Source organism: Belonocnema kinseyi, chromosome 6 (assembly GCF_010883055.1).
Source record: "Belonocnema kinseyi isolate 2016_QV_RU_SX_M_011 chromosome 6, B_treatae_v1, whole genome shotgun sequence".
NCBI lineage: Eukaryota > Metazoa > Arthropoda > Insecta > Hymenoptera > Cynipidae > Belonocnema > Belonocnema kinseyi.
The window spans coordinates 137,443,624-137,455,092 of NC_046662.1; the positions used below are offsets into that span (position 1 = coordinate 137,443,624).

At 33.8% G+C, this 11,469-nt stretch overlaps 1 protein-coding gene across 1 annotated transcript in view; it reads left to right on the forward strand.

Moving 5' to 3' along the window:
* Positions 1–11,469, forward strand: part of LOC117175622 (protein stoned-B) — a 320,808-nt gene that overhangs the window by 65,895 nt on the left and 243,444 nt on the right. The window contains exons 3-5 of the mRNA XM_033365331.1: positions 4,707–4,951; positions 5,012–5,150; positions 10,846–11,047. Coding sequence (XP_033221222.1) covers positions 4,707–4,951; positions 5,012–5,150; positions 10,846–11,047 — 586 coding nt within the window. The remainder of the gene's footprint in view (positions 1–4,706; positions 4,952–5,011; positions 5,151–10,845; positions 11,048–11,469) is intronic.

The following is an 11,469-nucleotide window of genomic DNA, read 5'->3' on the forward strand; positions in this document are numbered from 1 at the left end:
AGGGGGCGGGGGGGGCTAGAATCCACGCGGACCATCGTTCCCCTAAATCTGTGAAAAATATACTGAAATCAGACAAGGTATACTCAAGGTACACTCGAATTTTTTATATTGTGCTTTTAAGACGAATAATATCTATATTTTCATAAAATACGTCAACGTGGACAGGTTAGGGGGGTGTCTTTCAAAATCCCACGGCTGTCCAAGAGGGGGAGGGGGTCAAAAAGTGGTGAAAAATTGTCCACGTGGTATATGGATGGCCCCTAATATTTTTCAACGCTATCACGAACTTAAGAAAGTTAGGATCGAAAAATGCTTCAAAAATATTTCAAATAAACAAATTCCAGATCATATTGTTGAGACTATTGCCTTGGGGGAAAATTATGGAATTCCTTTTAATCACAAAAAAATTCCTGTTAATAATGTTATAGCTAATTTTTAAAACAGTATCCGGGTATTAGATCCTTAGTTTCAATCAAATAATAAGGACCTTATATTTGTCAAAGCTGATAAAGGAAATGTGATTGTTGCTTCTAATTTCAATGATTACAAAAAAAAAACTGTAGAGACATGAAATTGAAAATAATAATACCATAACAATTGTTAGACATTTTCATTAAGAGAACACATGAAGGAAACATTTTAACAGATTGGTTTAGAAAACAGACATGGTCTGGCCAATATCTAAACTATAACTCACATCATGAATTCAGTCAAAATATTGGCTTAATAAAAGGACCAATTAATAGGGCTATAAAATTAAGTGCTTTTAATTTAAGAAAGAACAATTTAAATTTAAGTAAAGAAACATTAAAATGAAATAATAACCCGCTACCATCAGTATTTTTGGGCTGAATTTACCTGTTTTTTATTTCAAATTCAAATATTTTTGGTTGTGATATTAACTATTAAATGTTTCGTTAATAAACTATTTTTCCTGGGAAATCCAATACTTTATAAAAGATTTTAATGATTTCACAAAGATTTTGGATAGATAGGATAGATAGGATAGGACATTTTCAAAGGCTTTGTAGCACATAAATTAAAAGGGTGCCATATCGAGGTGCTGCCCTCACCGACCTACGATGTCGAGCGCTGGTTTTCTCATTGGCGGATGACCAAGCTGTATGCAAGATATTCTTTATCTTTGCTGCATAGCTTTCGATTTCGAACTAATTATACACTTTTTAGATTCCAATACAATTTACATAACACTAATTGTGAAAATTTTTATTTCTTGAACCTTTAATTTGACAACTCGAATTTGAACGTTAAAATTTGACTCATTTTTAGAATGCAGACTTATTATTCGAATTTTCACAATTTTAGTTGAATATTTTATTTTAGGTCAAAAATAACAGTCTGTGATTCGAAATTGCTCTAATGTGAAAGCAAAAAGTTTAAATTGCGGCGGTAAAAATGTTAAAAAGCACCGCTTTAAATGCTTATTGCAATTTCGCGAGTCACTTTCTTCGCTTCTTTTCAACGTTGATCCTCTGCTTTCATGTTTTTTTACGCAATATATCCTGAATTGAACGAATTTTAAATTCAATATTTTCAGCTGCGTTTATATTAAAGTATGCAAGTGTTTTTGGATTAAAATATAAATTAATTTTAATATTTTATTTATTTTTCACAATTACGGTTTATAACATTTCAAATTAAATAATTGCAAGTCAAACATGAAAAAACAGACTAATTTCAAATTTATAGCGTTTCTTTAGCATACGAGTATTGAACCATTAAAACCTCTGAATTTTTTTAATGGCTTTTAAAACTTTTTTTAAAACTGTTTTAATACTTTTTTTATAAGAATCAAACTTCTTTCATCTAATAATTGATTTAGAGTAAAAAGAAGTAAAATAAGCAACATTATAAAATCTGATTTTTGTTGTGATTTCTTAATTGAAAAAGAGTGCTATTTAGTCTACAAAATTGCTAAAAAATCTTAATTTTATTAAAGAAATTGATAAATATTTTTTTATTGTACAAAGTCAAAGAATAAAAGATGTATAAATCTAGAATTTCAAAAAGAAGGGTGTTATTTATGCTATGATGTTCTTCAAAGGGCTAATCGCAATTTCAAAAATATCTAAAACCGTAATAGCTAAGACTATTTAAATTTTCAGTATTCAGTATATTATATAATTAGAAATTTAGAGATATTTATATAAAAGAATTGTTTATTGAAAGTGTTTGATAATTTTAGATTGCAATATTTCAAATTATTTAGTTACAAATTGAAATAGCTTACCGTTGCAGGATTGCTCTTTAAAAGGGTGCTTTTACAATTTATTTTAAATTTTTTGAGGATGTGGCCCTACCGACACGGCATGCTGGTATCTTGCCGATGGACTCGATCGAGACTGCCTATGAAGAGCATATAGCTATGAAAAAAATGTATTTATTTTATTAACTCCGAAAACGTTATTTAATACCTCGGACATCAAAAGAAATGGAAATTGACAGGACGCACTCACCTCGCAAATTGATTCACGGTATCAAATTGAACTAATATCTCCCGCAAGCTAAGTTTAAATTCAGGAACCTGAATTTCATTTTTCCGAAAACCAAAATTTCCCCATGTTAATCTCATGAAATTTTCAGGGCCTTTGCGGCACGTCTTAATATTAACCGATTTGGCTCAAACTCGGAGGGAATTTTGGTTTGCAACCTCATAAAATGGGGGGGGGGGTGGCATGCCCCCTGTTCGAATGTCGGATTTTTTGACCACCCTACTGTGCATGTATTGTGTGTCAACACGGCCTGATGCTGAAATGTTGCAGCATAATTGTTATCTGGGATCTGGTCTCTTGGAATAAATTATGTATTGCATTATTAACTAAAACTTTATTAGTAACTGAATTTCCACTAAAAAGCATTAGTCAACCTTTCTTCAATGTGAAGTCAATTTCAGCTTGGTAACACACAATGATTTTGATTTTGTACAGAAATTCGAATTTCATCACTGTTGTTAAAGTTGGAGGAGTTTTAAGGCTGATGCGCATACACTTTACAATGAGCAAAAGCTTCATGAAAAATTATGGGCTATTCAGTATTAAAAATTTCCCCTTTCTTGAATATTTCGATAATTAAAACACAAATCTTTAGTCCTATCCAAAAATAGCTAAGAAAACATAATGAATCTTTTATATATCTATGATTCTTCTATTTAACTTTGTTATGTATTTGTCCTCGTTTGGCTTAAAATTACAAATTTTTAATTATTAATTTTAGATGCATACAACCAAAAAAAACAAGTCCTATCAAAAAATGGTTAAGGAGAAAATAGTGGATATTTTTAAAACCTTTAATTTCTCACTCAATCTTCTTTTATAAATTTGTCGTTGCTTGGCGTAAAATTAAAATATTCTATTTTTGCATAGCATTTTCGATTTAACCCGTACATTTTTCCGAGATTTATCATGTTTATGAAAATACAGACAGACAGACGTCATCATAAAGACTTTATTTTCGGCTGCAGAAGGTCTCAAAACGTTTACAGTTTACAGGGAAATTATAAATGGTTAGCATTGGAAAACAGAAAATATTTATAAAACATAGTTATTAATATATTCTCAAAGACTATAAGGATCAGCTTTTTATCGGTAGCTTTTATGAGCACGAACTTTTAAGTGAACACTCTGATAATTACCTTGCGGAGAAAATCGTTAAGAATCCAGGGAATAAATCATATGTACAATGATTGGGCTCTGATAAATCTGACAAAATTTGAATGAGTAGTTTGTATTTGCAAAAGGAACAGAATTTTGTCATGACTGTATGTATTTACTACAAAAATAGACTTGCATGTTGGTGGAAGATGTAAGTGTAGTGTGAGAGTGGACGCCTAGGAGGTAAGTAGGTTTGCGAGGGGTCAATTAGAGAGTTAAAACTTAATTTTGAATGTAGTTGTGGGGTTGAATTAAGCTCAATTGAGAAAGTGAGGTAGGTTGGCAAGGGAGCGGGGTAGTTTTGTGTTTAGGAGTTAGCGTCTTCAAGGTTGACAAGGGTGGTTGTCGTACAGCTGGGCATATTAAGGGAGAGAAAAGGATGTCTGCAGGGGCTGTGAGGAATTAAATAGTGCGAAGAAAGGGAAAATTTGGGGCGGTAACCAGCAACGGCTTCGAGAGACATCTGTTGGGTACAGTAGGTACTTTTCTGCATGGATAGGGCGCAGTTACTGACGGAAGAGCGGGAGATGAGCAGCGAGAGTACTAGCAGTGCTGGTAGTGAATTCGATGGGGACTAAATGGCCAATAGGCCACGGCGGCCAGCTGTGCGTGAACTTGTGTCGAGTGGCGCGTCAGAGAGAGGGAAAACCCGGAACGAAGGAAACGACAAGGCTAGAGAGAGAGCGTCTAGCGCAAGTAAGGGGGATGATCGATTGAAAAGGAAAAGAGACAGCAATGAGAGTCCGGAGAAAAGTGCGCTAGAGAGTCCCTTTAAAAAAAGCGTACGGACTCGTAGGGGGGTTTCTGGATGGGTACGGGGTTAAGGCAAGGGTGCCCACTTAGCCCAACGCTTTTTGCAATTTTAATCGCGGATATGGAAAGTAAGCTAGATGCCGGAGTGGTAGGAGAAGTTAGGTTAGGAGGAGTCTGGATATGGTCACTCGCATATGCAGATGGCATAGTGCTGCTGGCAAATAGCGAAGAGACTTTAAAGGAGATGATGAAAAGGTTAAGAAGATGCTTGGATAAAAATAGGTTAGAGTTTAATGCGGAAAAGTCGAAGATTATGGAGTTCAGAAAAGGAGGTGGGAGAGTTAAGGCAGAGAAGTGGAAGTTGGAAGGGAAAAGCGGTACAGGAGGTGAAAGATATTTTGTACCTGAGCTTTTTATTTTGGAGGAATCGGGGAGTGGATGGTCATATAGAAGAGACAGTAAGGAGGGCAAATGTGGCGATGAGACAGGTTTGGGGTCTGGGAAAGAGGTTGTTCACAGATTATTTGGTAAGGAGAGTGAAATTGTTTGATTCACTAGTGATGAGTGTCCTATTTTATGGAATACAGGTGTGGAAGGTAAGGGAGGAGGTAAAGGGGATCCAAGAAATGTATGCAAAATGGACACTTGGGTTGGCAAGGAATTCGCCAAATATATTGTCAGGAGGCAGGCAGGAATAACGAGTTTAGGGATTATTGGTTGGTGTTGGTGCGAGAAGTAGAACAGACGCAGGGGTGGAAAAATGAAGTTCAAAAGGAAAAGGTATTTTAGAACGAATAGATTACAGATAGATGAAATGAGAAGGATGCACGAGGAGGGAGAAAGGGTATATGGGATGGTTAAAAAGAATGGTATGGAAAGAGAGAAGGCAGAAAGAGAGGAGAGAATAAGAGAGTCAAGATTCAACTGGAACCATGTGTGGATTATGCTAAGGGAGAGAGCAAAACATTTGTGTGAGAAAGGAAGTCAGGAACTTATAGCGAGAATGAGATGCGGGTGCATGGAGGATTCTAATAGGTTCTGGCTTTCTAGGAAGAAGAGGATATGTGAATTTTGCGGGAAGGGAGGTGCAAAAGTGGAGTACTGGTTGGAGGAGTGTGAAGAGGTGGAAAGGAGTGAGATAAGCATGGAGGTATTGTGGCATGAAAGGGCAGACAAAAGGGCAATATCATGGGTGAACGGGGTGTTGGGTAAGATGGAGAAGGGGAGAAGGAAGTAGAAAGAGGAATGGAGGAGAAAAGAGTGTAAATAGGAGAGGAAGTAGGTGTAAGAAAACTGAAAATGTTGTAAATAGTAGATAAGGATTAGGTGTCAGCCGCGGAAGGAGAGGCAGGCAATTCGAGGCAAAGCGAGAAAATAGCGACATGCGTGCGAAGCGTGGCGAGGTGAGGCGAAGCGAGAAATGCTAGGCTATAAAAGCGAGCTGCTTAGAGATAAGGTGTAGATGAATGTGTAGTTGTTAGGAGGCAGTGGTAAGAATATAAAAATAAATGTTTTAACCTGTTTTAATTAAATGTACGTTTCTTCAATTTGTACATCGTATATAATCTCTTTATATTATTGAATGCTTATCTTTAATTCTGAATATATGTTCAATTAATTTTACACTAAAAATATGTTTGCGATAGTTTTATTTATAAAGTATTTAGATCATTAAAACTGCTTCACTGACAATTCACAAAAACGTTGATTGATTCACAGGCTGTTTTCCTTCAGGAAGCGCAATGTAAAATCGCGAATTAAAAAAGGATAATATGAACGTTTTATTTCTTTTTGCTCCAAGGATACAAAATTACCACAATGATGGAAACAAAACTTAGATTAAAATTAGTAGATCTAATCATTCTTGCATTCAATCCAGCCTTGAAAAATGATTCAATGTCTGTAAAATACATTTGATTTTCCTCCAATCTTTAAATCTCAACAAGATTAGTGCATCGTGGAACACTTGATAGAAATTTTAAATATTAAAGCTAATAGGTTAGGGCTAATAAATGTAAAAAATACAATAATTTTTACAGTTAATGATGCATCAAGTAAAATGTGGAGGTAAGCATTAATTGATTGTGAGGTGCAAAAACCATTTTCTAAAGTTTATAGAAAAAGCACTGAAACTGAATTTATTTTCTATTCACTTTTTTACAAACTAGATGTATTATAATTTCCTTCAAGATACTCTATTGATAAATAAATCTCGTCACATATTTTTTTCATTTCTTAAATATTTTCATCGTCAATAATGATTCTGGATCCATCTTCCGTATCCACCTAACTCACACACGTAATATCATTTTTGTTTTCTCCAGATCATTTAGCTTTTTCGATGCTAGAAGATCTTCTACACATCTAAGTTCGGCTAGATTTTCAAAATTATTTTTTTTTCTTCAATTAAATTCAGATAGTTGAGATTTGTTGTTAGATCTCGCACAATTGCTTTCTCAAGTATTTCTTGATTTATCTGCTACTTATTTCTCAACTTCTTGAATGCTGCGTAGATAAGTACTTATTCGACACTTGAGCACTTTTGGTTGTTCATAATTTAATATAACACAATAAGTTTGAAATTGTACTGAGAAACAATTAGTTGCAGATATTCCGCCCCACTCCTTTCTTGAGAATGTCCAACATATGACTTACAATTTCTAGAAATTGTCCAGAAAAAATATGACATTAACTACCTGGAAAACCATTGTCGATATAAATCAATGAAAGAGACGAATTATTAATTAAAGTTTAAGAAATGTAAACAAGACTAAAATCCAAATTAAAAAACCTATTCAACATCCGACAATCAAATTGATTCAGACTCCTGAAAAAAACAAGAATCCAATGACCAAATTTGGACCACAGCGAATAAAAATAGTTTTTTCAACTATTGATATTCCTACTAAATTATTAGAAAAAAACTTCAATTTGATTATCAAAGACTCTATCTCAACTTCAAAACACAATATTAAAACTAGCTGGGAATTTAGAAAAATAATGATTAAAAAACGGTCAAGGAAAAAAATTGCAGTAATCAAAAACTTACTTGACAGAGCTCTACGTTTGTCCCATTTCACATTCCGTACAGGATAACCAGAAAGAGTTAACGGAATATAGTTCATAGTTTAAAATTCATAATATTTTTCGTATATCAGTTGGAATGCATTTAATGATAAATTTTTGCAAAGATCCTTTAGATAGTTTTGAAAAAGCTGATGTTGTCTACAAGATAACTTGCAGGATCTGTAAGATGAATAACTTGGGAAAGACAGACTTTTTAATACTAGGAAAGAGAGACACAAAAGTGATGTACGTTTAGGACTCTGTTATATGAGTGTTCTTGCTAGGTATATAAAGAAATTTGTCGATGTTGATCATAAGTTTGACTGGGATAATATTAAAATTTATCATATTGAAAGTAATGAGAGAATTCTTGGAAGTGCTTAATATTAAAAAACAAATAAAGCTATCTAATAATTTAAAAAATGATTTAGATAAATTAAACAAAAGTTATGCTAATATGATCAATTACATTTAACGGTGAGGTTTCATGAATCTTGTTTTTCTTTTACTTCATTTATTTCTGATTAGTCTAAAAGCTAGCTACGTATAACAGCCTCGATTCGGTGCCCATGATCAAGGCTCGAAAGTTGTAAGAAAAACATTAATACACCATCAAATGTCTGCTCTGCCAGTCTGCAACTTTTGCGTATGAAAATGGCAGCCAGTTTATCACAATGTAAAATTTGCAAAAAAAATCAATAAGGTGGCCGCGTCAAATTTATTTCAAAACATTCTTAAGGTTTCAAATAAGAGCGGTGAAATAATGGCAGAAGTTTATTCGTTTGGAAAATCCTTGGCAGAAGCGAATGACAAGTCCCGGGAAACCTCCAAAAATTTATACGGTTTGCGCCCCCAGCTTGTTCCCCGACATTCTTCAGACTTCAACTAAGAGCTACTGTGTAATGGCGGAACTTTAGCATAATGCAAAATCCTCGGCAGAAGTAATATAGTGGAAAATGTCAACTTTACTTTAATACACGATTGTCAAAATGTCAACTTTAATACACGATTGTTCGCTCGATAACAGGTTACTTCGCGCTTCGCGCTCGGATATTTATTCTTTGCATTTGTAATGTTTGAAAAAAACTTTATCAAAAAGATCTCTTTTAGATGGCAGTATTTATATGCGTCTTCATATTCTGAATTGTCTACTTCATTAAGTATAGTCAAAGATTAAGTTTCTCAAAGCTCTGTAGGCTTTGAGGTACACATTCTCATCGTGACACTCGCGCTGCGCGCTCGTTTTCCGACAGGCATTTACAAACAGGTTTTGTTAAATTTTTTTTCTCGTAACTTTCGTCGTTTTTCCACACATTTTTTATTATTATTTTTTTCAACGTTATTTTGCACGAATAAAACAAAAAGTACGCCTCCTATCAAGAATTGATTCTTAACGAAGTTGTAGATCTTTTTGGAATAACCATTTTTTTTCATTTATCTTTTTTTGTATCCTACATAGTTTGTCCACAAAATGGAATTTTTTATTTTTCATTATTTTTTGTGCAATTAAAATTTGAATTTTCGATTTCTGAAGAAAATCCAAAAATTGGCTATGATAATTTTGTAGGGCTTTCAATAACAAATGTTTTTCTTTAGTTGACTTTTTTTCATATCGTGCGTTTTTCGGCTTCAAATTTTGATTTTCGGTTGATTAAAAAAATTTGAAACGCTATAACTCTGAAATTTTTTTTTAACGAAAAAAGTCATTAGGATAAGTTTTTTTTTTAATACTATAAATATCCGTAAATAGATATTTCAAATTTAGAAAAAAGTGGTCTCAAAAATTTTCAAAATGCGCTCACATTTTGAATTTTTATCAAAAACGGCTGGTTCACGAACTCTTCCTTTTTTTTAGGACATAAAAAAAGCGTGCCTAAGATGAATTGGATTCGTTCATTTTTTCGAGAGTTATCGTGTTTACGGACGGACGGCCGGACGGACAGACAGGCAGACGCCATCGTGAAAACCTGATTTTCGGATTCAGAGGGTCTCGAAACGTGGAGATCCGTTGAAAAAGTGTGATGTCAAATTTTCGACAATTCTAATACTTTCTCAATCATAAATGATGAGCATGTAAAAAAATCATCACGATACGATTAAAACTCGCTGTAAAAGTCCAATTTTTTCTTGCACGTCCAATTTTAAAACAGTCGTTCGGTTTTTAGCAGCCAGAACCGTATAAAGTTTTGGAGGGGGTTTCCCGGGACTTTTCATTCGCTTCTGCCAAGGGTTTTCTAAACGACTAAACTTCTGCCATTGTTGAACCGCTCTTAGTTCAAATCTGAAGAATGTTTTTAAACAAAGTTGACGCGACCACCTGATTGATTTTTTTTGCAAATTTTACATTGTAGAAAACCGGCTGCCATTTTCATACGCAAAAATTTCAGACCGGCAGAGTAGCCATTTGATGATGTATTAATGTTTTTCTTACAACTTTCGAGCTTTGATCTTGGGCATCGAATCGAGGCTGTTTTATCTAGTTAGCTCCCCGACTAGACGTATGAATTTATGACTGATATTTCTAGTGTGTTTATAATTTCCAATATTCTTTCATTGTAATTTAATAATAATGAAAATTAAAAAAAGAAGGAACGGGATGTGGTTGGTTGCCTTTTCATTTTTCCTTCCTTTTTTTTTATTTTTGTCTGAAATTTAAAGAAATTCAGATTACAATAGGAGAATTTTTTTATTGTTCGTTGTGGCCCAAATTTGGTCATTAAATTCTTATTTTTTTTTGGAGGTGGCATGAAATTAATAATATCAAAGAAATGATCGCAAACAAGTGACACGTAGTTATAGAATGTTTAAACATAATAGAATTGGCGACCGATCAACGTTAGACTTGCGTTTTTTGTTTAATTTTTAGAAGAAATATGACATCAGCTTTCTCTCGGCAAATAAAAAATATAGAACTGCTGAGGAATTTAGCATTAAAAATATCAATGTAATGATGCCAAATAAGTTATGAATAGTTATTGAAATTCTAAGCAATCCAATTGCTTATGAAAACAATGCCTGTCCGTCGTATACCTAGCGTTTTCTTCAGTTCTATGCTATGTCGCGTTATGTATTATTGTTTCTATCCCAATTAGTTAAACCAACTTTAAGGCATTTGACATGATTACTCGACCCTTAGCCCCGCGCGCTTTCTGATTTTCTACCTTATTTAAAAAACAATTTTATATTTTAGGCCCTAAGTGTGGTTGCTCACGTGTTGAATTAGATACTAGTTCTGTCTTAAAAACACGATTTGAATTTAATGTATTACCTAAGGCACCACAATGCTATAGTAATTATGTGTATATTCTGAATTATTTTATGAGTAAAATCTACTTACAAATTTGTTTTTATTTAGGCCCAAAGAAACCGATCAAATGCATACAATTGAAGGTGATCCAGTTCCTATAATTGCACCTCCACCTAGAAGTCCGCAAAATTCGGCTTACTCTGATGCTCCTCTTCGATTCAATCCCTTTGATAAGTCTACGAGTATTGCTCAAGATGCCATAATACCTACTGCGATTACTCAAGCTCAAGTAACTCGATCCGACTCGCAGGTAAACTCTATATAATAATTATTACAATAATTATCATTCTTTTAGTGACTTTATTATACCAAGTCATGCGTTTGAAGACATTGAATAAAATAACCCCCAAAAAGTATTCGATTTTCTTTTCAATTTAAGTATACTAACTCGCATAAGGTTAAAATTTAGCTAGAATTTAAAAAAGCTGGACAAGCTAAGGTGTTTGGCTGGGGACAATCCATAAATAACATGAAGCTAATTTTCATAAAAATGGACCCACCCACCCCCTGATGACACAGTTTGACATTTTTGGAACCCCCTTTCCCCGGTCTAACGTGACAAAATATTCCTTGACTCCCTCTTTTTCTTAGTGTAACAGATAATGAAAGATATTTTAAAAGAATTCCAAGTAATGATTATAAAATAAGCTGGAAAATAACTCTTATTATCAC